Raw genomic sequence first — 27,443 nt, forward strand, 5'->3', positions numbered from 1 at the left:
GGATGACCCGATGATACATTACCTGGTGTTTCAGATAGACCCCCTCAAAATGCCCGCCAGTGGCACTGTTTCACCTACCCGGGATGTCATCTGGCGCTGTACGTCCTGCCATTCTCAAAGTCCCAGATCACTTTTCTTCAATAAGCTACCATACTGAAATCAGCCTCGTCCAAGGTCCTTCCTGAAAATAGGTACGAGTCCATGTAGTGATACAAGGAAGTATCCCGAAGGAAGCCGGGAACATAGTCGGAATCCAGAAAAAGGTATGATGATACAAAGTAGCATCCTAAAGGAGTCGAGGGAAGCAACCTGTATACATTATTAGGAACTTAACTCTAACATATATATTTAGCATGCGGTTCGTGTCCACCCCGGCGTGCTGCGCAACGCTGATGCACGCTCTTGCTCGGTGACAATTGTGTCCACTTGGAATTCAAGATGCCAATCTCGGTATCTAGGAGATTTTAGACAAGTGGTGGCCACTATCGATATCAGCGGAGCAGACACAACAGGTAGCGACGGCGACAGAACCTCTTCTAGAATATTGACAAAGCGCTTACTTTTCTTTTCCCGTCGCACACACTAGTCGATGCCTGCGCTTGCCTCAAGCGTGCTTTTCTCGCTATGAAACCTAGTATTTGTTGATGAATTCAATGACAAAATTCTGCATTGTAGAGAATGGATGAGTGGGGGGTGCACAGGTACAGATAATGGTTCTACGATTCATTGAGGTCCAAGCGCTCAACGATCCTGAAAGCTGCTATGTACTGTATAATCACGCATTTGATTACTGCTCAAATTGGACGGGCGATACTATATCGAAAAAATTCAAACATATCTGGATAAGAATGGACGCAGACTCCGGAAAAGACTCCTTATCATCACCGTCGGCCTAGTCGGGATGATGATGTGCCGAAGGCCCTAGTGACTAAGCCAAGCAAATGGTAGCTAACACCCGCCTGTACCACCCCCAACTGTCATGCTGGGTCCTACTTACCAATGTGAGGAAAATTTGATATACAAAGTGTGGAAATAACATACATTGTGACCCCATGAATAGTGCCTTGCAACAATCCAGTGTGAACGGTCGTGTTATTCGATGGGCGATACTGCTCGATGAGGTTCCAGACAGCATCGTATGACTGGCTGCGGCGCTCCACAAACATAGGTTCTGTCGTTTCCACCGTGGTGATAAACGCGTGGCCAGCGAAGATCATCCCGAGGTCTGAGATGGTGTTTTCATTAACCTTCCACCAGTCTTCCATCTCTGGCCGATAAACTTCCAAACATGTGACGACAAGGACAATTGGAACTTTGCTCTTGACTTGGGAGCGGATTAACTCGTAGTTCCGGCGGAGTGTCTAAATCTTCTTCCCACCCCGCACACGGTATATGATGAGTTGAGCGTTGCCTTGCTCCGTCAGAGTTCGAAGAAGCTTCTTCAAAATGTTTCGAGCTTCCTTGTCTGAGACAGTCCCTTCAGTGCCCTCATCCAGACCTGCAATTCAATTCAGTAATAGCCACGAAGAGGGGTGAACTGGACCGACCAGCTGTATCGATAAGCTTTACCTTCAACGTCTCGTACTGGGAATTTATCAAATTGTCCGAGTCGTACACATTTGTTCCAGTCGTACATCCCACAGCATCGGGGGATGTCTTCGCAATGTTCGTCCCAGCGATCAAATTGACCAATGAACTTTTGCCAGATCCGCTTTCTCCACAAATGACGATGCCGAGCGTGTCTACTATGTGGTGTGGAGGCTCTTCAATTTCAGTATGGTTGGACTGATTTCAAGTTAATCCCAGCTAAGCAAAAGTTGGACAACACTCACACTAGGTGGTTGTGTGTGAGCAGGACTCGACATTGCAATGATGACTCAAGACAAGAAAAAAGTGAAGGGTATGTCTACTTGCGCCTTCGCTGCATTCAAGTAGAATCAGCTCTTCTTCCCCAGTGTGATGCCTTTTAAGTAAAATTTATCATTTCGTTAGTGTTCCGAGGTACAGTATTTGAATCAATCGCCACGCATGTATTCATTTCCCAGTTCGTCGGACAAAACACCTGAAGAGTAGAAACACACCAATATGGACTGCACATGCCGAGCACGCGGTTTCAAGTTGCATTTGGAGCAACACCCCGCGGATAGACACTTGCTTCCGTGGGATCAAAAGATCCCTACTAGTAAATTGATAATGAGGTACTTACTATGACGCGTTGCGGGGTACTGCTGAATCGAAAGATCGGAATGAAGCATGCGTGGCACGTTATTGACCTGTGTTTGCCATCTTATCGTTCCGGTTCAATCACCACGATACACCTGAATTCACTGTTTCTGCCCGGAGTCCCGCGCAGTGCGCACACGTTTGAAAGTCATCCGGTGATCATATAACAGATCTTTCAATGGAAGAGAAGCGTGGCTTAATGTGCGTGACTTTTGATTCACTTCCAACTAATCTGGAATGGGCAATGCCAAAAATGCCTCTGGCTAGTCGTTGCGAGATTCCTACTTTTGCGACCACACTCGAGGTCATTCAACGTAATGGAATTCATATTGCAATAGGAATGGCATGACCGGGATGATCAGTGTGGCCATCCCCCCCTTAATTACAGAGTCCTGCCTTCGAACCTTCGCCGCTTTGACCCGCTAATATCAGATCTTCCCACCTACTCTTTAATGTCGCCCCATACGTGTAGTTCGGGATTCGGAGCTTCTCAATGATTCCCTTCGTTCATTTTGGCGGCAGCAAGTGGATCGTCCAGCAGAGAAGGAGACACCAGGTTACAGGAATCCTCCACTCCCTCTCACTCACATTACGAAAGTCATAAAAAGCGATCCAGACGTGAACTTGAAGGTATGTCGCTCCATCATAAAACAATGCCAAGTGTTTGCTAACTACACTCACACCGAACTTAGTTGCAGGTGTACATGTTACCAATAAAATGTATCGTACCTCTCTCTCAATATCCATCTAGCCATGTTAAGCTGCTCCTCATCAGGATTCTGAACACCATACAAACGATGAAGCTGGCGGCAGCGGTACTGGATCAGGTGAGGATTGTGATGCATTTTGTAGTGTTAGACCCTATACCCTGTTTTCTCTCACTCATGAGATCCGCGCTGTGTGTACGACATCCTTACAATTGCTTTTCACAGCTGCAGTCTCTATTAGCACCATAAAACACAATACACGCACCATGACCCAATCAAGCATCCACCCATATATGGCTTACAGGTCCCAGAGGCAGGATGCGAAGCTGTGAGAGCTGGTCTGGCAGCTGTTTTTGGGCGGGGTGCATGCACAAAGGCACGAGATGTGGCGCTGATACGAGGTGTGTGCTTGCGTAGTAGTTTGAGCGAGGGTTGCTAAACATATGCAGAAGACAGTAAATGGCACTCGGACGCATTACTTGGAGCAAATCACTGCGTCGACCCGAAAGTGATGATGAGCACCGGTAAGTGGCCATTACACCTGTTACAATTGCTGACCCCGTTTCACGGGACTAGACAATCATTTCTGCAGTTCTTTATCGTACGCATCGACTTTTCTCGCACCAATTCAAGCTTTTATGACCCTGCATGACCATGGCGTTATATTTCCGGGTATGGATCACTCACTTGGACGAGCACTGGCATGTGTGGCTGACTTCGGGATGGAAGTTCTACTATCGGAGTTTTCTAGCGAGTCTTGTTTCTTTTCTTCCATAGGAGGGATGGTGAGATGGATCGGACGAGAGCTTTTTCAAGTTTCCGACGAATCAAATAATTTTGTGGGCTTTCCTAGTACTCAAGAGGTATCATGCTTCAAGTGCGTATTTTCACGTCTTAGTGTTTGTGTCCTTAGCATCGCCCTGGGTCCTTTTTCCTTCCAGCATGACACACAGATTCCTTGCAATATCTACAGGCATCAAGCCAGTGTACCCAGACGCCTCCTGCATTAATGGAGCGTTATCCAGCAATGCTGGACAGTTCCGAGAAGGACATAACTGGGGGTCGGATTCGTTAGGGTTCAAACGATGACCTGAATGAAAGTGCGAGGATGTTATGAGAGAAGATACGAGCGTTCTACGATCTCTCGTATCGAGATCTACAGTTCCTGGCACTGGCGAGACCAGGCGGACGTGCACTTTGATGGTTGCACGAGCAGGGTGATGCTCACCTGCTAGATGGGCTGTGATGGGACCACTGACTGAAGCAAGAGCTGAACAAAAGGGGAATCTAGCTGATCCGACAATGCCATCAAAATTGTCTTCGCATGAGATGCTGATCGATTGCAGAGCTGCGGATAGCACATGGTAGTACTATTAGATGGCTGGTTGGACGACCAAAAGGGTTGATACAGCGGCATATTCCTGTGGTCGTGGTAAACTCCCATGAATGCTAGCACCTTGGTTCTACAGCCAGCTTTTGAACGTCGACACAAAGGCAGGAATCCTGCAAATATCCCTGTTCTTGTGGTCACCCAAACTGCCACGTGCCTATAGAGATCCGACTTCATTATGCTACCAGTGCAATAAATACTTTCCCTTCCCACTTTAGTGACTCACATGGTAACAATTTAGACGCCTGGTCGACCTTACCACGAAGGTTGTCGAGGAATTGACTTATGCTATTGCCCAGGACAGTTTCGGTGACATATGGAAATGCAGGTTCTCAGAAAAGATCACACTATGGAGGTTGGTATAAGTTTCGTATCAAATTGACATCTGATGGTAAATCTCAAGGTGGCGGTTAAATATGTGAAGATCGTTTCAAGGATATCTTTAGCAAGGTGGGCCTATATGTTGATTTGGAACACCCGCTATAATGATATGAAAACTTTTGCAGAGGTTGACAACGTTGATGGACGACTTCCGCATGTAGAAAGCACTGCACCATAATAACATTCTTCCCTTATGTAGGATTGCCTACGGGTTTGGCCCAGTACCAGCTATCGTATCTCCACGGATGCCCAACGAATCATCGAGCACATATCTTGATGAAAACTCTCTGCAGCCCACAACCTCGGTTTGGTAAGTCTTCCCCAATAATATAGCTGCACCACAACTCACTAGTGTCGTAACATCTTTCTGATCTAGTAGCTGCTAGTCTTCGATATCGTATGCCATGTCGCATTACATTAAGATAAGCTGATAGTATATGGCACATAGTCCACTCCGACGAAGTGGTTCATGCAGATCTCCGGGTGTAAGCAAGTATGTGGCATGCAGATACGTGACGCTTCTCACATCTTCACTTCCTGCAACGTGCTTCTCAACAGTGGTCCGTATCAATGTGACGGAGGATGGAAAAGAAGGAATGGACTTCACTACAGGCTTCCTAGATAAGTGAGTGGACGCATTTCATTTGAAGGCACTTCACATCGCTACGACACTCCGACCAGTCCATCCGATATTGTTCCTCTTAACTTCGGGAACAAAAAGACACGCGAACTTCTTTAATGCATGGCTTCCTACCGAGGTGAAGTCACCGCCGGCCATCCTGATTTCCCAGAGGGAAGCGCTGCAGCCTGCAGAGAAGCCTTCGGGCCAGTGGACTTGAATGTGCCTGACATTGTTTACACTACCAAAGATGACGAGGTGATTGATCGATTCCACCGCGATATTGGTGAGTGCTGTCAGGGAGTTGTCGACACTCGGCTAAATGTATACGGGGTGTCGAACCTGAAGGTTGCAGATATGTCCATTTCGCCACTGAACGTTGGCACGGTGAGTACTGGACAGGGGATTGTTGATGTGCGATCTAACAACATACACAGAACACATACTCCATCAGCAAACTAGGGGGCGCCTGTACAATAGTGTACAAGATTGTACAGTATTGTACAAGCATTACAATTACACAAGGAAGTCCCCCCTTTACAATACTGTCACATACCCCTACAATCTGTACATCTTGTTACAATGCAGACAAACTGCACACATGATACAGACCATACAAAGGATACATTTAATTCCAGTTTCACACAGTAAACATGATCCAAACTGTGGTAATGATTGTCTAACAAAAAAAAAACATGGCATATTGATCAGAGCACTACTAATAGTGATGTGTGGGCCCGGCTCGGCCTGAAAGCCCCGGCTTAGGCCCGGCTTTGGGGGGCTTGGGCTTTGCAAAAGCTCAGGCCAAGCTGTGAGCCCAAGCCAGGCCAAAGCCGCGGCTTGGCTTGGGCTCAATGACGGCTTTCAAGAACAAAATGATCTAAAATTCAATCTAAGCATATTTGTAACGGTGAGCAATCAACGACACGCGCATACCAATGCCATCCACCACGCCATTCCCAATACCACGAACACCATGCGCAAACGCCCAGTGCACGTCAGCAACTGCTGACATGGCTCAAACGAGTGCAGACGACAGACGTGAGTAGGAGGAGGGAAGAAGATGAGGAGATCTCGCGAAGGGTAAGTGGGCATTGAGAACATGGCAGTGTCGGGATGGTGCTCTAGGGGACTTGATCCGATCTTCTCGCTGAGATGTCAGATTATTTAAATATCGACTATACTCAGAGAGTGAGGACAATGCTGTGTCGCGGCGGGATCGATGATCATGAGATGGGGAGTGATATCCTGATTCATCTTGGTTGCTTGTACTATCCCAGCTTAGAGGTGGCAGCGAGTTGGCAGTCAGTATCTCCGATGCAATAGACGGCACTGATGAAGGACGTGTTGATCCTGAAGACAACGTGTAAGTGGATGCTGAAGATGACGAGTACATGGATGCTGAAGATGACGAATACATGGATGCTGAAGATGATGTGTAAGTTGATGCGGAAGAAGCAACTGGACTCGATAGTGCCATCAAAGACAACTCCCGCTCCAACTGGCGACGCTCCTCGTTTTCACGCTCGAGAACAATGGACATGGGCATGAGGATGTGATCAGATTTGCGAAGCTGGAATAATACTCGAGCGTCTCTCCAAGCGGGATGTAATGCATCTATGTGTGGTTTGCATGAGACTGCACAGTGCATGAAGATTCTCGGCGTTCTCTAAGTCCTCTGCCAAAACGGACCTTGTTGGTGACAAGCTCAAGGCTCTTGAACGGAAATGATGGCGCCAGCGGTGTCGTGTGGATGTTGATTCACCTGCCAGAGATGGTGGTGCATGCGCATGGCGAGGATTGCAAGAATCAAGACCTGAAAACCATGGTTAAAGGTCTAACGAGACATATGAGAAAAAGTGAGGTTGCTCACGATTGGTGGGCGCACAACTCTGGGTTGGGGTGGATGAGTGGCAGTACACGTCAAATCAAGATGTCATTGAGTCTGTGGAGGTCTGTAAAATCGATATCTATGAGGGACAAAAAGCCGCAGCCTGAGCCGCCGGCTCAGGCTTTTCAACACCTCAAGCCAGGCCCTGGGCCGTGGTCAGGCCCTGACTTGGGCCCGGCTCGGCTTTGGCCGGCCCACAGCCTGAAGCCGGGCCGTGCACATCACTAACTACTAAAGTATGATATTAACGTCCTCTGCGTCACTCGCACTCCCATCTGCATACTCATTGAAATCCCCCATGCCAATCCTAGCCCATTGCTCCAACATGTCTTCAAGCTCTTCGCGACGCTCCGGAATGTCGAGCAGGGTGTCAATCGATTTCTGTAAGTTGACGAAGTGGGCCCTACATTGCTCAGTGGTTAATTCAGGAACCTTGTCGGTGCCAGTCTCACGAAAGCCAGAGATAACGCCCTTCAACTGTCGAACTATCAGCGATGAAAAAATAAAGAATTGTAAGCATACCACCGCTGCTACAAGAAGCATTGCATTAATGGGGATTGTTTGGTGGAATTCGTCCGTGTTCTTTAATGCTTTCTTACTGTTGCTGTAGTAGAATTCGAGACAAACGTCCTTGAGAGCCTGCACTGTGAAGTTCTTGAAATTTCCCTGCAAAAATTAATTTTAAATGATGCTATGACTAGGAATTGCAACCTACACCAGATGAGTCAGGGAGCCGGAGGTAGTCACCACTCTTGAGGAGCCTAGTGGCGGCTGCAGTGACCTGCCTTTGACATTCCTCCTTTCACATTGTGGAGCCCTGCGGGAAGATATTGTATGCCCTTTTGGCAATAGAGACGACAATTTTCTTGAGTTCTGTGCGAAATGTAAAGAGATCATTGCAAAGCTCATGGACATGGTATCAGTGAGTGCATGAGCCATCAATAAACAAAGAACGTACCAGCCGGCACATCTGTGTGCTGTACTCCAGAAAGTAGCCTTGCAAATGGTGAGAAGGGTAGACGGTGGAGTAGGAAGAACATACCTCTCTCGAGTTTAATCTTCTTCTCGTGGTATGTCCATAGCACAGTGGGCAAGACTTCTCTTGCAAGGTTAAGGGCTTCCTGGGATTCCGGAACTGGAGTAGCTAGAACAGCTTGCAACCGCATCTCTAACTTGGCCGTCTGCAGGAATGTTTGCCAAGTGGGCGGATAAAATCCTAGCTTCGAGGGATCCTCTTGGTTTGTCTTGACCTTTCGTTTGCTGTTGCTGGATTGATGAGCATCTTCAGGTGTAGAGGTACGAGAACGTTCACGGCTTGAAGGTAGAATAGGGTCAGATGGAGAACGTGGTGGAGAGCTCCTACGAGATGTGGGCTGTGTATGACTGCGACTTGAGGAAGTGATTGGTCGAGATGGGCGCCGAAGAGGAGACTGCGTACATGAAGATGAAGTGCGTACATATCTGTCTTGCTGAGATGATTGTCGACGTGGAGACTTTGAACGAGAGGGACATGAGTGAAGTGTAGGTGAGTGTCTACGAACCGCTTGAACAGTAGAAGTTCCTCCAGGCAGCTTAAAAGTGCGTGCCCATTCCTTTCCCTTCCCCTTTGACAGATAGGTTGGTGAAGGAGCTTTTTGCTGCCCGTTCTTTGCATGGTGGCGCTTGAGAACATCGTAAGCCTTGAGTACAAATAATTAATGCAAGAGTAGAGAAGAAAAAATGTAGATACTTCATCCTGCTCCGGGTCTGTGAGCTCGTCATTCGAGGCTACTGGTTCAACACCTCCTCAAGCTTCATTGTCAGGATGAGGTCGATCCATATTTTTGTTGAAATCCATTCCATTGTCTGCATCGTCCATTCGCTGGTGCGTGTGCTGACTGGCATATCTGTTCCTGCAATGAGAACATAATATCAGGAATAACACAATTGATAGACCGAAGAACACTTACATTGGCATTGAAGGTTCAACGATACAGCGAGGCATGAACAATGCTCCTGACTGTATCTATAATTGTTGTAAGGTCATGCGTTGCCTAGTCTGCTATACTTGAGACGACAAGTGCGTTCGACCCTAAAGGGGAAGCGAGTGCAGCAAGGATCTAGAGGTATGCGCTGAAAGCGCTACTTGTTACGACTGGGGTATGTCGAGCTGTCTTAGTCCGAGTGGACTGAGTATCGGCGAGACAGACGTAGTTCTTCTCTCGAGTGAGAGGTCGGAGGTTTCAGGCTAAGGCAAGTATCGGCGACTTCCTTAGAATGGTGGTTCTTAGATAGCAAGGTTGGAGACCTTGCTAAAGGACTTGTCCAGGTAAAACCCAGTAGATTAAAGTGAGGAAATACATGGGGTACGCTATGTAACTATATAGCGTAAGTTCAAGCGGAGCTCGTAAGTGCGTATCAAGATAGAAGGCGGACAGCCCGCTTGGTAAGTGATAAGAGATAACAGATAAGAGATAGTAACCATGGTGCGGACAGCCCGCTTTGATAAGAGATAGTGGTCTAAACACTAGTGATGGTTACTAGCACGGAACGTTAGCTTGGCGACGATATGAGTGAGGTTCTGGAAGGTGATTGGTCGTTCGTTAAGAGCCGTGTGCATGTACCATTGTCCAGTATCGAAAGAGAAACGAAGAGAATGAATATACCGTAACATTACCCCCGTGTTATGGTCGATGTCACCGGCATCGACATCACTAGTTGTCCTGGTTCTCGTAGTAGATGGGGTCGGCGTCGGCATTGTGGAATTCTAATTCTTCTGGCTGCGCCAAGTACTCCCTATCGGCGCGCGCAAGATCCTCTTCCTCTTTCTTATCTTTCTCCGCTTCCCACGCGGCTAACGCGTCGTAGAAGCCGTCGTCGGTATAAACCAACGGGAATGGTATCTTGGTGGTGGCGAAGGGGCAGTAAATGGAAAAGTGCCCAGGTTTCGTGTCACCGCAGACGCGGCAGTAGTACAGGGGGCAGTTCTTGTGCTTGTGACCGAGCTTCTTGCAGAGTCGGCAGATGAAGTTGGAGTCGGCGATAGTGCCGACTATTTGTTTTAATGAGGGGGTTCTGATAACGATGCTGGAGGATGGAATAGCAGGGGGTTCTACGGTGAGGTCGATGACCTCGCGCTTCTTTCCTTTGGATGACTTTTTCTTAGTTACGCCGTGAATGGCGGATCCGCCACGGAGGTTCCTTCTTTGGACCTCGCTGGGCGCTGGGACAGGTACAGGTACCGGTGCAAAGTTCCCTCCAATCGAAGTTGGATCAGGTAGAACAGCGGGGGGATTGTGAGTAATAGGAGGCAACGGGCGGCCGACTTGGAAGGAGTTTCTATCAGCAACAGTCTGTATAATTTCCCTGCAGATAGTGCTAAAACCAAGAGGGAATAGCTGAAGCGTAAGCGAGCGTATGCGCCGCTGAACGTGGTTGCAGGAGAGTCGGAGAGCGTCGTTTTCAATCTGGGCAAATTCTTCTTCGAGGCGTTGGGTGGCTCTAATGATATGGATATATGTGGCAGCGACTCCTGCTGGTATTGCTGGCTGGTTGTTAAGGTAGGTTTCGATTTCGAGGGCGTGGGCGACGGAGAGGATAGTGGTTTCGACGATAACGTCGTCTTCGATGCTGACAACGTTGTCAGCGAAGGGGGATTCGCAGAGGCTGATGGAGGAGGCATTGGACTCAGTGGGAGACGTAGTTGGGTAAGACATGTTCTTTGTTTGGTATGACAGTGGGGACTGATCGATTCAGTTCAACTTGTGCCTCTTCTTATAGGCGGAAAGTAGGTCTTCGGCGTTTTCCATATTCTCCGCTGGAATCCATTCGTTACTTCCAGAAGAGTATCCTTTCCAGGATACGAGATAGCGTCTTCGTTTACCCGTTCCCTTGTGACTCAGGACTGCTTCGACTTCGTATTCCTCCGATTGGTTGACTATATCTGGAGGTGGTTCTTCGTAGTTCGGTCCGTGTATTTCCGTCTCCTGATAGGAAGATAGCTCGGAAGCATGGAACGTGGGGTGAACCTTCCATTGCTCGGGAAGTCTAAGAGTGAACGTGATTGGTGATAAGACCGCGGTTATGGGGAACGGCCCGTGTCGTTTGGGCGCAAGCTTCCTAGATGGGAGTGTGGTCATGAGGTTGGTCGCAGATAGCCAGACTTTATCTCCTATCTTCCATGGTTGATACTTCTTTCCATGCGTCCTTTCTGCCATTCGTTGCATGGCGATATTGTGGCAAGAGATGGCTTCTTCTCTGATCTTCTGAAGGGTGCGAACCCTTTCTTCTGCGGCAGGGGTATCTGATGATGGTAGTACGTGGGGAATACCGCGAGGCTCGTATCCCATCATGAGGAAGAATGGAGATGCGTTCCTTGCTTCGTGTCTTCGATGGTTGTGCACAAATTCGGCGAGGGGTAGGTGGTCCGACCATTCATAGGGGTTACTTCTGCAGTATATCCGGAGGTACGTCTCTATCTCTTGATTGAGTCGTTCGGTCTGACCGTCGGTCTGAGGGTGATACGCTGTGGAGGCAGCGATCTGATATCCGAGGAGGCGTGCTAATTCTCTAGAGAACTTCGAAACGAACTGAGGGCCTCGGTCAGAAATCACTTTCTCGTGGAGTCCAAAGCGTCTGAATACGTTTTTAAAGAATAGTTTAGCCACTCCTTCAGAAGAGATGTTTTTGTTACAGGGAGAAATAATCACCCCCTTCGTAAGGCCATGGTCTACCACGACCATGAGAGAGTCAAAACCGTTGGACACAGGGAGGTCGGTGACAAGGTCCACAGAGACCTGAGAGAAGGGGCGGGTGGCAGAGGAGGGAATGGGGACAAGGGGTGGCGAAACGGGGTGAGTATCCGTCTTCATCTGCTGACAGAGAGCGCAGCCCGCGACATAGGAGCGGATAAAAGTGCCCATGGCAGGCCACCAGTAGTCACGCTTGACGAGTTCCTCGGTCTTAAACCGTCCGGGGTGGCCGGCTGTGGGATGATCATGATGACGGGATAAGATGGCCAGCCGGTTTGAAGGCGGGACATAAGCGCGGGACTTATAATAGAGCACCCCGTCCGAGATTTTCCAGTCAGAGAGGGCCGACTTCATGGGGGGCAGGCAAAGCCCATCTAGAGCGTCGTTGGCGATGGTGAAAATGGGGTCATCTAAGGAATTCTGGGCGAGGGCGGTAGAGAGTTCATCGTCGAGCAACCGTATGAACATAGAGTCTGGGAGGAGTACACGATCCTCATTGTCGTGTTCACCAAGACCGTGATCTGGGCGTCGAGAGAGTGCGTCAGGTGCTGCGAGTTTCGTACCGGGGACGTGATGCAGTTCGAGATCATAATTAGACAGAACAAGCTGCCACCGTGCTTGTCTGCGCGAGAGTTTCTGTGCCTTCGAAAAGTAGAGGAGGTTCAGGTGGTCGGTGAAGACGAGAATGGGATGGGGATTTCCTTCTAGATAGTGACGCCATTCTTTGAGAGCGCGGATAATAGCGAGCAGCTCGCGATCGAAGATTTCGTAGTTTCGTTCGGCGGGGTTGAAGGATTGGGAGATGTTTTCACAGGGGTGATAGACGCCATTTTCATCCGTCTGGAGGAGTACAGCCCCTGTTGCTACCAAGGAGGCATCCGTGGCAAGGGCAAACTGGCGGGTAGGATCAGGGTTCCGTAATACTGGTTTCGTCATGAAACACTGTTTGAGTTTATCGAACGAGGTCTGAGCGTCAGGCGTCCAGGCAAACACTTGGTCCTTCCGAGTGAGATTGATAAGCGGACGGGCGATATCAGAGTAGTGGGATACAAACGCCCTGTAGAAGTTGCAAAACCCGAGAAAAGAGCGGACGTCCCTTACGGATGTCGGGGTAGGCCAGTCCTTTATTCCATCAACTTTGGCGTGCTCCATAGCAACTTCTCCAGGACGAATAATCATCCCTAGGTATTCCACTTCTGTTGCATCAAAAGTGCATTTCTCTGGTTTGACGAACAGTTGTTCGTGACGGAGTATCTCCAATACTCGTTTCGTTCGCTCACGGTGCTCTGCGAGGTCGGAGGAAAAGATGAGCAAGTCGTCCATGTAAATAACGATCCATCCCTCATTGATTTCTTTCTGGAAGCGGTTGTTCATGTAGGACTGGAAGGTAGCGGGGGAATTGGTTAAGCCAAAGAACATTACAGTGGGTTCAAACAGTCCTTCTTCGGTAGTGAAAGCCGCTTTCCATCTATCGTCAGGGTGGATCCTGATATTATTATAGCCTGACCGTATGTCAATCTTTGTGAAATGTTTTGCCTTGTAGAGTCGTTCTATGAGAGTTTTAGGGAGCGGGAGCGGGTATTGGTTGCGTATGGTCCAGTCATTGAGGTAACGATAATCTTGGCAAGGGCGCAACTCTCCGCTTTTCTTTCCTACGAAGAAAAATCCACTGGCTTGCGGAGACTTTGAGGGTACAATGAATCCTTTCGCGGTGTTTTCTGTGATAAAGGTCTTTACTGCTTCTCTTTCTTTTCCTGATAATGGGTAGATCTTGGACGTCCTGGGCATGAATCCCGGCTTCAGATCAATTCGGTGATCGATACCAGGTCGTTCCGGCGGCAATTTATTAAGACCGTCCTTTGCAAAAATATCAGCGTAGGTGTGCAGGTAAGATGGAACGAGTTCTTCGAAGCTCTTCTTCATTTTTTCTTTCTCTCCAGCGACAGCGAACTCTTGAGCTTTGTTGCTAGTTTTCGAATATCCTTGCTCTTGTTTTGACGTACCGTCTCTGGTGAGAGGAGTATCAAAAGAGACGTCGGAGATTACTCTAACTTGAGAACCGTCAGGGGAATATTCGATCAGGACGTCTTCGTCGTTTAGGGGATAGAGAGAAGGATCGACCACTGGAGGAGCATAGTTTTCTGACCATACGTCTTCCTTAGTGTCGTAATCCGGTTCGTCTTGATCTGGTGCGAGGTGAGGAAGCTCTTCGTCGACGATTTCTTCTGCAGAAGCTTGTGGGTAAACGGGGTTTTTCTTTAGTTTGGAATTCTTCCATTCACGGGATGATTCTTTCTCTGCGAGAACGAGATGAGGAAACAGTAGTGGTAGATTACGTTGTTTCCTAAGATGGTCGATCTTCTTTTCGATTTCGAGTGATCGTTCGTTCGGCACAAGAGATAGTTCCTTGTTTGTCCAGTTGATTGACGGGTTCAGTGCTTTTAACCATGGGAATCCGAGCAGGATTTTATCCTTCTTTGATAATTTGGTTATGTTGAATTTTCCTATCATGGTTCTCCCGTCAATCTTGACAATAAGGACACAGTAACGAGAGATGAGCCCTCCTCTTGCATCAGATCCATCTGCAGTTATTACGGGGAATGGTTTCGAGAGTTTGTGGGTCTTGATTCCGTGGAGTTTGCAGAATTCTTCGCTGATGAAGGTTCCGCTTGCTCCGGAGTCAATGACCATTGAGGTTTCGATGGTTTTGTTACGCTTGGTGGAAATAATAGTAGCCGGGACACGAAGCTCCTTTTTATTTCCAAGTGATTGTACAAGTCGTATTGGGACAGGAGGTACTGACATCGATGCAGACTCCTTTCCTAAAAATCCATCTCCACGAATCGTCGGTTTACCTCTTCATCATCATCACTGCTTTCTTCTTTCTCGACTTTCCTTCGAATAGGCATTTTTTGTTTCTTCTCTTCCCTAGGGTGGAATGTGGTATCGTTGGCGCGATGGCCCGTTTGGTGACACTTGAAGCAGCGTCCTTCTTTGAGATGTCTTTTTACTTCAGACTCGGAGAGTTGGTCTATCTCCATAGCATCGCTTCTGCGGGGGGTGAAGTGACGATCTCCGTACTTCTTCTTCCTAGGCTGGTAGTGCGTAGGATTCTCTCGTTTCTGAATGGCTCTCAACCGTTGGAAAGCGTTATCCAGGTTGATACACGTTGCGACGACGGTTTCAAAGTCATCTAGACTTTCTCCAGTATGGTAGAGGTTGTTGCGAAGTCCTACGTCAAGACCTTCGCGGAAGAACTCTACTCTGGTGACGTTCTCGGTTATTCCTGCTTTATGGGCTAGGAGGCGGTAGTTGGAGATATACGTGTGGAGGTCTCCTTTCATCTCGAGGGCTCGTACTTTAGCCATGGCTGTTCCCTTCGGGTCAATAGCTCCGAAGGCTTCTTTAAATGAGACCTTGAACTCATCCCAGCTACCGTATCCGATGAGATTTCCTGCGGTATTCTTCAGCTTGGCGTTCTGAGCGGTCTCCATGAAGTCTTCTTTCCAAGCGGCTGCATTGCCCTTGGTCATAAACGAAAGTGCGAAAATTACTTTCTTCTTGTCGTTGTCGTAGATTTTCTCATTGATATCTAAATACGCATTACAGTTCAGCATGAACCTGTGCGATTCATCGCGGTCTCCGTCGAATTCGGGGGGAGTACCGATCTTGATTTCAAATTCTTTAGTGGTGGCCGCCATTGTATTTAATGGTGGTATTGGCGGTAGCGCGCCTAAGTTCAAAGCTCCGATCAAAGGAGTTAACGAAGTCGTGGTGTCTTGCTGACGTCGCAGGTGGCGGCGTCTAAGAAAAGGACTTTAATCTTTTGTTACGACTGGGGTATGTCGAGCTGTCTTAGTCTGAGTGGACTGAGTATCGGCGAGACAGACGTAGTTCTTCTCTCGAGTGAGAGGTCGGAGGTTTCAGGCTAAGGCAAGTATCGGCGACTTCCTTAGAATGGTGGTTCTTAGATAGCAAGGTTGGAGACCTTGCTAAAGGACTTGTCCAGGTAAAACCCAGTAGATTAAAGTGAGGAAATACATGGGGTACGCTATGTAACTATATAGCGTAAGTTCAAGCGGAGCTCGTAAGTGCGTATCAAGATAGAAGGCGGACAGCCCGCTTGGTAAGTGATAAGAGATAACAGATAAGAGATAGTAACCATGGTGCGGACAGCCCGCTTTGATAAGAGATAGTGGTCTAAACACTAGTGATGGTTACTAGCACGGAACATTAGCTTGGCGACGATATGAGTGAGGTTCTGGAAGGTGATTGGTCGTTCGTTAAGAGCCGTGTGCATGTACCATTGTCCAGTATCGAAAGAGAAACGAAGAGAATGAATATACCGTAACACTACTGGTTGGCCAATGCGAAGCGCGAGAAAGTGCAGGTGCGCGCAAGGCGCGGGAATGCGCGCGTGTATGGCGCGAAGCGTGGGAAAGCGTGCGCGTGTATACAGATACGAGAGAGAGTAAGAGTGAGTTTGCTTAAGTGATGATATGATGTAAGACAAGAGAAGGGAGATGCGAGGTGTAAACAAATAGATTTCTACTATGTTCTGCTAGGTGAATAGTGGGTAGTAACCAGTAAGTCCTCTGTCGTTCTGGTGGGAGAGTAAGTCAGTCAGTAAGTATGTACTGCTGGCGCTTAAGTATGGCGCCTAAGCGCTGTCATGCGGAGCCGAAGCGCTACCGAGTAAGGTATGTAAAGATATATGTAAGTAAGGGTCCATGATAAAAATAAAGATGGAACGATATGCAAATGTGAGAAATGGAAATATACGCACTAGGGAACTTGGTGGACAGTGGATGGATGCTTCTGGATGGCTGGCGCTATAGGGCGCTACAGCGCGGGAAAGCGCGCGCGCATATACATCGTGAAGCGCGGGAAAGGTACGCGCGCATGGCGCGCATTGCGCGGGAAAGCTGCGCCTCATATAGAGATAGCTGCAGGTAGCACACAGAGTGATGCTACAAGTTCGTGCCATGTACTCCCCAGTGAAAACTGCCATATTGCACAATGAGAGGCATGAGTCTCTACAGCGTGTTACTGTCAGGATCATCATCACGGTCAGCATTGTCGTCAGAAGTATCACCTTCATGAGAGCTTGGCACAAACTCCCTGTAATCCTCCGTATTCCGCCTCTCCTTTTTGCAACCACTATCACGTTCTGTAGACTCCCTCTCATGACCTGCATCTTGCTGACCCACATTCCTTCCAGCCATTTTGCGACCATTAGACCGAGGTTCCTTGAATCCGAACCTTTCAGAAGAGTGAGCCACATATTGATTCGGATGGGAAGTGGGAGCCTGAGAATGCTGGCTATTTTCTGTCGTTCTGCGTTCATTCGGGGTTTTCTTAGCAGTGCTGCGAGGTTTTGCAGGAGGCTGAAGAAATTAGCTTGAACATAATTTTAGAAGATTCACATTACATTTTTTTTCTTTCCTTTCTGAAGCTGCGAAGGAGCCATAGGATTCTCTTCTGAGCTGCTGATTTGAAGGTCGTCACCCTTCGGTCCCTTCCTTGTTGGGGCAGCAACTGTTTCTCCAACTCTTTGCAGCTGTGCTGCATGACCACCAATGCCACGGTTAAGTCTTGAGCTTCGGCGAGCGGGCGCCTCTAGATCTGGAGAAGAATGTCTGGGCTTCTTCCTTGGAGGCATGGTACCAGACGACCTGAATATGTATGAAGGTAGCTCTAAGTTATACTGATGAACATGACATAATCCATGTTACATAATCATAATTGCGTCTGAGTACATACTAAAGGTAGCATGAAAGAAAGATAAACACATAGGAAGATGTAGAAGTGAGGTCAGATGAAGGATATTCTAAGAAGAGGCATCAGAATTGCATGAGCTCATGCCAGTATCGTTAGGTCCGGCCTGCACTGAGGCGTAATGAACAATGTAGGGAAGGCCCTGCTGTGGGTTGAACGATGGGGGGAGCCCCGGTATGATGAGTACTTGGGGCACTTGGAGGAGCCACTGGAAGGGGTGGAGAGGGCAATGGGCTTGGTTCTTCATTGTTGAGTTTCGTGATGAATTTGGTGAGCATTTGAAAAATGTGCTCGTGAATGATGGCTCCTTTGAGATTGGACTCCATGCGATGAATTCGAGTGCGCCATTCATTGATAATGGGCTTAAATTCTGTGAAGTACTCTGATACCCTGTCCGTCAGAATATCATCTTCGGACATGGCTCCCTTCTTCGCCAAAAAGGTGGCAAGCAAACCGCTTGTAGCACCCAAATTTTCATAGGCATCTGCCCATGGCATAGTCGTCTTATCCCAAGTTGGAGCGAGTGTACCATGTGCCCCGCCATACTTGGAAACGAATTCCAAAAAAATGTAAAAAAGGGACTTGAGGTCATCACTGGAGTTGTGCTCAACCAGTTCCAGCTGAGTGATGCTGTTGGTGTTGCTATTGCTCTTTTTTGCGTTGATGGTCGTCTTTGACTTCTTGACGATGTCAGCGTTCTTGGACATTTTTTTCAAGATGCACATAGAAATATATGGTACAGTTCCCTGAAATGTTGAGTTCAGCAATCAACAGTGAGAACAATGAACTTCACGTTCAAACTTACAGTACCAAATGAAACTGTGAATGTCTCGCCCTCCTTTATGATTGACGCGTGATCAAAATCAATGAAATAACCGATGCCTTCAGAAATTACAAAGTTGTTTGGGCTAAGGTCTCCGTGTAGAACTCTTTGTTGGATCATTGCTTCATGAGCTATAGATAAAATGTGAGATGATACAACAAACCAAGCGCATGAAACTGAACTCACCAACCACGAAGTCACGAAAGGCGCAAATCAGCTCCTTTCTGGAGCTAAAATCCCATAACAGATCTCCGCATGGAGTCAAGAGAAGGTGCCGGTGATACCTGTTACAGAACCTCTTGTCCGGCCTGTCGCCAAGTAGGGCACCATATCCATCCCGAATGGGGGCTGTGCAGTCAGGCTTTCCATTGAATTGGACATCCCAATGGTCTATGAGTTGGACCACATTAGGGATGCCCTTGACCCTCTCAAGGACATCCACTTCGTGGTATCTCTTCACCTCAGCGACCCAACAATCTTTCATTGCGTACTCCTTCCCATCTACAGGATCCCGGACGCGGTAGCAAGCCGTTCCACGACAAAATGAACCCTGGCTCTTCCACAGAACAGCCATAATCAAGTACCTGTTATTAGAATTGTTAGTTACCCAACCGATCGCCCCCGCTGCTAGGTTGGTGTGAGTACCCTTGCAAGAAGGGATGCACATATGGATTGTGGGGTCGAGACCCAAGAGACTCAGATCTCCTAACGAGAGAGCAGCTATTGCATCAGCAACACGAGAGGGTGAGGATTGGATGGGAGTCGGAAGAGTTATGATGAGGCCTGAGCAGTCGCAATAATGGGCACGAAGCTGTTCTGCACAGATAGAGAATGAGAGGACGAAGTGACACCAGGGCTGTTCTCGCATGATGAGATATGATTTAGTGGCAGACCCCCAGTACACTCCTAAGTCACGCCTCTTGCTGAAGTCAGAGGTCGTATGCTCGACAAAGCTCAGGATGTCTGTCCATGTTTTCTCACAAGCTTTACTCTTGTAATAGAATGAAGTGATGTCAGGCTTTTGTGCGTTGTAAGGGTCCGGTATTGGTGAGTTAGCAAACTCTGCAGACCAGTATCGTTCGATGTTCAATATTTGAAAGGGAAGTTTGACTCGAATTTTCGAATTACGGCGCAGGGCGTACTGAACGGCTTTGAAGAGGCACTGCAAGTCTTTCTCGGTCGATGAGGGCTTACGTCCCCTCTTCGATCCTGGTTCTGCAGTGCCATCATATTCATCACGACTCCAGGTGCTGTCCGTGTCCTGGGAGATTATCCCTGAACGTTCAGAATCCAAGGCCTCAGCATCTGTGTCAACAATATCTGTGCTGGTACCAGATTCATCATCCGAGTCACCTGACCCAGAGCCGTTGTTCTGATCGGTGAGTTTAGGCCTTTTTTTGTGATTGAAGTTCCATGCGCCCTGAAGATATACCGGTGGTCCATTAGTTCGACCGTAATATTTGATCTGTTCGATATGTCTGGTCTTCAATGAAGATTCAGAAATGAGTTGGTGGAAAAGGCTAGCATTGTCCTTGATGTTCAGGTCAGCCTCGAAGATGATGTGGCCTTCGAGCTCTGATCTAAGTAAGTCTTTGACGAGATCATAGGTGCGACCACCCTCGGGCGGGAAGCCTGTTGAGCTGAGTGAAGGGCCGCAGAGATAAAGGTCGAACGATGTGGTGGGGTGTGACATTGGAGCGAGCGAGCGGGTTGAACGGGTGTCTTGCTTTGGATTTGTCTGAGTCAATGCTACTACTACTAGTATGGAGTGATGAATACTGCAGACCAGTGCATTCTACAACAACAACTCACCTGTCTGTCTGAATAGTTATTAAGCAAGCGCTCCCTCTACTAGTGGACAGGGTGCAAGCAATGCTGGCAATGCGTGGGCATTGGTTCCTCACCAATCACACTTCGGGGTTTCTCAGCACTGGTACATGTCAACTATGATATCACTAAGAAAGAAAATGAGCAAACAGTAACTATCCTTGCGACGCATAGTACAGGCTATCATAAATTTGCTTATCAAAGTACTTATTCAAATAGAATGAGGAATGATAATGTGCAGAAGTAGACTTAGTCAACCTAGGATCCGCTGCAGCACCCAGTTTCGGGATGATGCTGATGAATGCTCGAATTTGTGTTAGAGGAACAATATCTCCCACCAGAGTACCATTGACATGTTTTGTGCATGTCAATGTGTGCATTTCAGTGACAGGATCAACCGCACCAATCTTGAAGCTGCGCACATAACAAAGATATCGATCACACCATGTAATACGTGAGCCTCGTCGAGGTATTGGGCGCATGATAAGTTGCAGTTCACAGACAGCGTGACCTTCAAAAGAGGGGAAAGGTGTCAGTGGCAATCAAAACATATACAATTACTAAAGAGCTCACCCATTAACCCTGACTCAGGCCAATCATGCGCACTATTGACGTTGAAAATGGCAACATCTTGTCGACCTTTTGGCCACCCAGGGTGTGCGGGAGATGCATGCATGGTTTGTGCAGGTAAAACAATACTTGGATCGTGAAGACAAGCTTGCTGCAAGCGAACAGTATGCCATACTTGAACACGTTCGAAAGGAATATTCAGAGGGTGGTCGATCAGCGATCTTCTTGGAACCCCCACTCCAAAAACTCCATCTCCATTCCTCGCATCACGTTGAAAGAAGTCTGAGAGAGCGTGCCGCAGATCCAGGATGTTAAATTGATCAGCAACCTCGTCAATTTTCAAGCCAGTGTAGGTGGGGTTACAATTAAGATGAATGGCAGTGCTGCCAGCAAGGAACGTACGAGGAGGGTGAGCCTGAGGAATTCCATGCCTTGTAGCAGCCGACATTCTTATTTTGCTGAAGTAGTTGGAAGTGGTACGTGTGTGATTCAGTTCCTCTAAGAGTGCGGTTCGCGGATCCATCGGTTCATCATTCTCCCCATTTTCTTCCTTGTCCTTGTCCTTGTCCTTGTCCTTGTCCTTGTCCTTGTCCTTGTCCTTGTCCTTGTCCTTGTCCTTGTCCTTGTCCTTGTCCTTGTCCTCATCTCCTTCATCCTCACAGAGTTCTTCGAGATCGGGATCTGTGGGAGAGCTCTTGAGAGATGTAGCAACTGCAAAATGATGCAGTTTCTCTTCTCGATCTAAGTGACGACAGATCTGGGGATCGTAATCGTTGTTGTTAGTACGTCGCGCTGGGTCCTTGATTTCGGAGATGTGTGCATGTTCAGTTGCGTCTGCAGACCACTGGATGAGGGCACCAACTTGGCATGTGCTAGTGGTAATGCTCTGCATGAGCTCTAGCTTGGGTATGTGCCAATTGTCAATCACTCTCTTCGCACCCATCCGAGCGCCTAGTGTCATGATAACATCTTTATTATCATGAAATAGTGCGAGTGATCTGTCAATAGATGCGAGTAAGTTGTCGTCAGGTTCGGGAGACTGCGCCAAATATCGGACGTCCATTAAAGCACGAATTGCGATCACGAATCAACGGGGGGCTGCACCAGCAATCAGTCCAACAATGTAGCGCTGTATATCATGATGGACTCTGCCTGTGACCTGCTTCAGTTTGGATATTCCGTTGTGGAAGTGGCGATAACCTGTGATAGGTTGCAATATTGAGAATCGGAAATCAAATTCTGGCGCTCCGAGAACTGCAAGACACCATTGCACGTCATGGTCGTAAAACTGTTTATGCCAGTGATGCAAAGCTTCCGGCGTAAGAAATATTGCAGGATCACTCAACGGCCAGCCCTTCCAGAAAGGCGCAAAGACACCATTTAGCCGGAATTCTGCACATGCAGCAAAAAGCCTTCCAGGTCGTTGGGATCAACATCGATGCTGGCCAGTTGCTCGAGAGTAATTTCACATGTACGTGCAGGGTGACGAAAGTTGTCCCTGAACTGCAGATACGATGCCAGTGTAAATGGAGAAGTTTTACCACGCACACATGCGAGCATACATGCCTCAGGGGTATCGACAATGTATGCTGCAAGGGGGGTAAACCAATGGCGGATGTTTCCTACTGGGTCAGACATCATGATTCCAAGTTTGGTGGCTTTCATCAGGGGTTGTAGAACGATCGAAAGACATTTGTGGATGAGGCGATCTTTGAGCATACCCCACATTCATTGATTGGGGTGTAAGTATTGTGGGATGGGAAGGAGAGCCGTGAGCATAAACGCCTTGGACGAGAGCTTCGTGCGAGTGCACATACAAATATTAGCAAGGCCTAGCAAAAGTGGGTGTGCGACCCTAGCACCTGTCATCGTCGTGATATTGGTTTTGTCGGATGAAAGCACAGTGCCAAGGACTGTTGCGCCTTGGGGCAGTTGATCCTACAGTTTTGTGAGATAAGGCACATTGCGAGTTCATCGTAACATGTACCTGGATGCTCCAAACAGCGTCACCTGTCAACCATTCTGAATATACATGTAGGAGCCGTGCTGCAGTCTTGTAAACACGATGAGGGACGAAGTCAAGTTGGTCGTGAAAGAGGGGGTTACTGAAGAGACTCTCCAAACACTCAACCGGATCCCTCCAGAATAGTCGAATTGGACTTTTCGTGCCATGAAGTGAGGGAATGACTTGGCATTTCCAGCTTGGTCCCTTTGGCAGCATTTCAGCCTGACCTCGCAAATCTTTAGCATTGTTAAAGGACAGCTTCAATCGTTTTATCTGTGAGGTAATGTCACGATCGAAATGTGAAAGGAAAAAAAAAGGATACGTACCATGGAGAGCTGCAAAAATTTGTCGATTGCTGCCATGCTAAGGGCAGAATGCAGGAGGAAGTCAGCGACCTCCCACTCTTCCCTCGATGTGAATGGGTAAAAACAGGTTCTCCTTCCTGTATTCTGCATGCTCATCGGCGTCAAAAAGATCCAGAAATGTGAGACCGTCCTGAGAATAGCACTTAGCTGCACCCTCATACCATTCCTCATTACTCGGAGGTAGGTCTCCCACTGTATCGAGAAATTCTCCATCTAAGTTGGTATCCATGGCGTCCAGAGTATTGAATTGCGAGTCATCACTGACATTAAGACTCTGACCCATACTAGTTTGAGGTGGATCGAGGGATCGTTGCGGTGGAGCTACATCTGCAAACTCCAAGATGTCAACAATGTCATGAACAGAACTGTGACAAGATGTCCGAGGCTGGCTTAGATGGCGAGTGACACTGGAGTCCCTGGTGAATACTTTTCTGCACTTCGGGCATGTAGGTATTGACATATTGATTGATATGTGCAAGTTCCCACGCTGCTTTTGCAAAGTCTAGCCGTACGATCATAATATTATATATCGCTACTACCTGTGCATCCATATGTTCCCTGATACTAAAAATGTTTCTCGCACCTCTCCCCAAAACACCTATTCTCCTTCCTCTCACCATTCCTGCTATTCTTCTTCTGACTCCCACGATTCTGATGCCTCTTCAACTCGAGGCATGTCACCCTGGGGTGATTCCAGGTATCCACACCTTTTGCATTCTCCGTCACGATCGTACCCTGTTAAGGAGGAGGCAGAAGAAGAAGAGAACTTACCTGTACTAGCAATGCATTTTGTGAGTCGCAATACTAATGTGTTGCTTTGTTACTCATATCTGCTATCTGCAGGAACAAGACTCAGCCGAGCCCTACTACTTGTTCAATCAACTGGAAGAAGATAACTCTGACCTCGCACTCGAGGCAGCCCAGGTCAAACGCAAAGTGTGTCAAGCTCAAAAGCACCTGGCTGACTGCCTTTTGAAACAACACCAAGTACTCACCCATATCTGCCGCCGACGGGCAGAAGCTGCGAATACGCGTCTATTATTGGCCGACCTCAATGTCGGACGCATGCACTCAGAGCACTGGAGGAAAACGGCATCACAATGTATGCTACTCTTCAAGCGTGACATGAGCAGTGAGTGCGTTTTTCTTTCATAGTTACTACTACTGTTCTCAATTAATAATCTATTAGACCGTGCAGTATACTAGTAAATAGTCGGTTCTCTCACTGCGCATATATGTATATAAAATCACTGCTAGTAGTATATACTGGTACTATATCCTTTTTGCATGTTACAGTGTGTAACAGTTTGTGTTGTTTGTATGCTTGTGTGCTATTTGTCCACTTGTGCTACTGTGCGCTTGTGGCAGACTTGTAGTCATTTGTTTGTGTTGTCTGTGAGACTTGTGACAACTTGTGATACCTTGTGTGAAGTTGTCGAAAGTGTGGGAATTGTCACGAAATCAATAGTTTACTGATGCTCGACCGCACTTCTCATCGGAGAGCGGGCTGCGATGATCATTGTCGAAGATTTGGGTATCAATCTCATTTGATATGTATTGTCAGAGGCGTAAGGTTATGGTGGCCAGCCCTAGTGACGAAAGAGCTCTTGTAGTGGACCATGGGCTCTTGACTACATGTTCCGATCTAGCTGGGACCTCTTACATTGGGAGTACAAAGGGCTGGTCCTGAGCTTTTCGAGCTTCCAGATACCGAAGATTTGCCCAGCTTACCAAAACTATATTTTGAAGTTCATTTGGATGTATCGTACATATACCATCAGGTTTTATCAGCATACTGTACTTAACATTCGCAGTATTTGATCATTACTAAGTGGTTGTGGCCATTCTTGTCCCATGGGGTGCCAAGCCTAAATATACCCGGACAATTGTAGCTAAAGCAATTTTTGGTTCAGTCATCATAGCGACCTCCTATCGTTGATGACCAAGATGTGATATACATTGAAGGACCTGCTTGTGATCCGTGATTCGGTTATCATACCCCAAGCTATATGCCAACCCCTACCTGTGTTAGGAACGTGTTTCGAGCTGCAGAAGTACTACACGCATCCAATCTGTTTCTTGCAAATGACATGAATTATACAGAGGTCAGTCAAATTTCACAGCCATAATACACATAATTGAAATGTTCTGTTCGAGCTACAACGTTACAAACCAGACTTGAAGTCAATCATTCATTTTTGTGCATGATGGATTGGAACCCCCAGGCCAAGTGATTCGGAAGTGACTGTGTTTGCGGGCAGTGCTATTATACGGACTTAAGCCCATCGGGTAAAGTCAGCGCGCTAATCTCAGGTTCAATGTAATAAGCGGAGGATGACATCAATGATCCACTGTGTTAACATTCTGTTGACCAACCAAAGTGCGGTATGCAAAAACTTGCCATGAGCCACAGGCCAGTTTGCACCTGCCAGACGGGCCAGTAGAATGAACATAAAAAGCCGTTCAATTTTCCAACTGCCGCAAGTATTCTCCCCCCATTTGCACTTGCCTATACATTAGGCTGCATCATAAACAAAGACATGGATTCACGCACATCAACACTACAGAATCCACCTGACCAGCATCTTCTAACACTCCAGTCAATTCTCGAGTGCATCCTCCACCTTGAGACAGCAGACCAGCGCATTGACATGTTAGGCCGCCGCCTTGACATGTTGGACCATGGCGTGCGTGAGGCAATGCAGGAGATCCGCTGCATCAAGAATCCCATTTGCAGCTATCAGTCATATTTCACAATGGAGCATTTGGGTGGATGTGATAGCACCGTCGACTCTCAAGCTGGAGTCAATAATGCCAATGCCACTACATCGCTTGGATCTTCACATGATGGCCAAATCATGCTACAGCCTGCAGCATTCCATGGAACATCATCCGGGGTCATCAGATCGTTGTCAGCGCGTACAACAGGTAAGTTACTTTAGACGCAGTCTTTCCTTCAAATGCTTACCATGTATAGACTTATTACCCCACGGCGCTCACAGTTCTCCTATCACAGTTAAGCATTTGGGTGGACGTGATAGAATCATCAACTCCCAAGCTGGACTCAATAGCCTCAATGCTATTCAACCATCTATATCCTGGTATGACCTGTACCTCATGCTACAACCTGCAGCCCATGAAGTATTGTACAGGGTCACGCGTTCGGTGCAAGAGGGTACAGAAAGTAAGTTGCTGTATACACAAACTTTCCTTTACTTACCATATACAGGCTTATTGCTCAACGGCACCCATGATTTTGCCAACAATGTAACGCAACAGCATAGCATATATTCTGAGGGCTTCCCGGTATCCTATGTCATGGATGTCACGGAATCGTCATCAGAGGGTATGGGTGCTCATTTCGGTGAATTTGCTATCATTCCTAGCTATTCGTCGAGACATTTACAATGCATCCCTAGATTTATTGCTCGATGTCAATGGCACGTCCGATCCCGTGTGTGAGCCTGCTGCCCAACAGCTTGGTTCTGTTGTACAAACCGGCCGAGTAAAGATCAAAGTAGGACACCCCAAAGTAAAATGCCCCTGGGACAAGTGTCCGAAATTCATCAACAAGGATGGCCTCAGCCGTCACATTAACGAGGTGCATGAGAAGAAGATTGTGGCTGTTTGTCCAAGATGCGATAAGTTTTTCACATGCACGAATGTGATGATGCACCATGTATGTCGGATGTCCTTGTGAAAGATCCTAGATTATTATCTTGTATAACAAAGTTGGAAGTAGTTCCTATGAATTAATGCGGAGTTAGGGACCGCTCGGTTTTGTTTTCATTTGAGACGGAAAAAAGGCGTTCGGAAATGCATCAAACACCTGTCACACTGCAAGCAAACTCTGGATAGTGGGTCCTGGGATGCACACGGGGGAAGAGCACCAAACAACGTGTGGGTATTGCAGGGCAAGTGAGTGGTAGGAAATGGTTAGCACCCCAGGAGTATGGGGGAGGGGTCAACGGTAGAAAATGCACTGATCATTGGTTGTATGTGATGATAATCCGTTTTCCAGGTGTCCATCTAGTATAGCCCTCCACGCAAATATGGAAATAGGTGCGGAGAAGGAGATGTATGGAAGAAAAGTCAGCAATTCGGTGATGCTGATGTGTTTGGGTGCCTATTAGA

The 27,443-nt window shown here is 47.6% G+C and overlaps 9 protein-coding genes across 9 annotated transcripts; 4 read left to right on the plus strand and 5 right to left on the minus strand.

Annotated features, from left to right (window-relative positions):
* Positions 1-582: 582 nt before the first annotated feature.
* On the minus strand, positions 583-1,908 carry F5147DRAFT_721777 (uncharacterized protein; the record flags this gene model as incomplete). Its single annotated transcript, XM_041438883.1, has 5 exons — positions 1,833-1,908; positions 1,548-1,785; positions 1,386-1,498; positions 1,042-1,361; positions 583-622 (listed from the first exon to the last, which is right to left on the minus strand). Exons 1-5 carry the CDS (start codon positions 1,863-1,865, stop codon positions 583-585), a joined length of 744 nt encoding a protein of 247 aa, XP_041286965.1. The 5' UTR covers positions 1,866-1,908.
* A 786-nt stretch (positions 1,909-2,694) lies between these two features.
* F5147DRAFT_548700 (uncharacterized protein) lies at positions 2,695-2,874 on the plus strand (the record flags this gene model as incomplete). The annotated part of the gene is made up of 1 exon (XM_041430366.1): positions 2,695-2,874. A coding segment is annotated over one exon (180 nt), but the record flags the coding sequence as incomplete, so codon positions are not given.
* A 1,498-nt stretch (positions 2,875-4,372) lies between these two features.
* Positions 4,373-5,406, plus strand: F5147DRAFT_657579 (uncharacterized protein; the record flags this gene model as incomplete). The annotated part of the gene is made up of 7 exons (XM_041434288.1): positions 4,373-4,473; positions 4,562-4,679; positions 4,724-4,770; positions 4,901-5,011; positions 5,136-5,186; positions 5,210-5,326; positions 5,352-5,406. The coding sequence occupies 7 exons, from the start codon at positions 4,373-4,375 to the stop codon at positions 5,404-5,406; spliced, it is 600 nt and encodes a 199-aa protein (XP_041286967.1).
* A 37-nt stretch (positions 5,407-5,443) lies between these two features.
* F5147DRAFT_619562 (uncharacterized protein) lies at positions 5,444-5,944 on the plus strand (the record flags this gene model as incomplete). Its single annotated transcript, XM_041432590.1, has 3 exons — positions 5,444-5,606; positions 5,669-5,707; positions 5,758-5,944. Coding segments are annotated over 3 exons (387 nt in total), but the record flags the coding sequence as incomplete, so codon positions are not given.
* Positions 5,945-6,119: 175 nt separating this feature from the next.
* On the minus strand, positions 6,120-9,095 carry F5147DRAFT_779534 (uncharacterized protein; the record flags this gene model as incomplete). Its single annotated transcript, XM_041442309.1, has 12 exons — positions 6,120-6,200; positions 6,257-6,470; positions 6,505-6,937; positions 7,481-7,688; positions 7,734-7,877; positions 7,927-7,972; positions 8,018-8,115; positions 8,170-8,207; positions 8,254-8,704; positions 8,753-8,890; positions 8,941-8,946; positions 8,994-9,095. 12 exons carry the CDS (start codon positions 9,093-9,095, stop codon positions 6,120-6,122), a joined length of 1,959 nt encoding a protein of 652 aa, XP_041286969.1.
* A 9,468-nt stretch (positions 9,096-18,563) lies between these two features.
* F5147DRAFT_530765 (uncharacterized protein) lies at positions 18,564-19,080 on the minus strand (the record flags this gene model as incomplete). The annotated part of the gene is made up of 2 exons (XM_041430077.1): positions 18,564-18,673; positions 18,729-19,080. Coding segments are annotated over 2 exons (462 nt in total), but the record flags the coding sequence as incomplete, so codon positions are not given.
* Positions 19,081-20,524: 1,444 nt separating this feature from the next.
* Positions 20,525-22,026, minus strand: F5147DRAFT_585734 (uncharacterized protein; the record flags this gene model as incomplete). Its single annotated transcript, XM_041431886.1, has 2 exons — positions 20,525-20,880; positions 20,943-22,026. Coding segments are annotated over 2 exons (1,440 nt in total), but the record flags the coding sequence as incomplete, so codon positions are not given.
* A 641-nt stretch (positions 22,027-22,667) lies between these two features.
* F5147DRAFT_585747 (uncharacterized protein) lies at positions 22,668-23,399 on the minus strand (the record flags this gene model as incomplete). Its single annotated transcript, XM_041431887.1, has 3 exons — positions 22,668-22,877; positions 22,927-23,217; positions 23,271-23,399. The coding sequence occupies 3 exons, from the start codon at positions 23,397-23,399 to the stop codon at positions 22,668-22,670; spliced, it is 630 nt and encodes a 209-aa protein (XP_041286972.1).
* Positions 23,400-23,860: 461 nt separating this feature from the next.
* Positions 23,861-27,009, plus strand: F5147DRAFT_779541 (uncharacterized protein; the record flags this gene model as incomplete). Its single annotated transcript, XM_041442310.1, has 6 exons — positions 23,861-24,100; positions 24,153-24,245; positions 25,877-26,237; positions 26,287-26,493; positions 26,539-26,673; positions 26,729-27,009. 6 exons carry the CDS (start codon positions 23,861-23,863, stop codon positions 27,007-27,009), a joined length of 1,317 nt encoding a protein of 438 aa, XP_041286973.1.
* Between the last annotated feature and the right edge of the window lie 434 nt (positions 27,010-27,443).

Source organism: Suillus discolor (assembly GCF_016758755.1).
Source record: "Suillus discolor strain FC423 chromosome Unknown F5147scaffold_88, whole genome shotgun sequence".
Taxonomy (NCBI): Eukaryota; Fungi; Basidiomycota; class Agaricomycetes; order Boletales; family Suillaceae; genus Suillus; species Suillus discolor.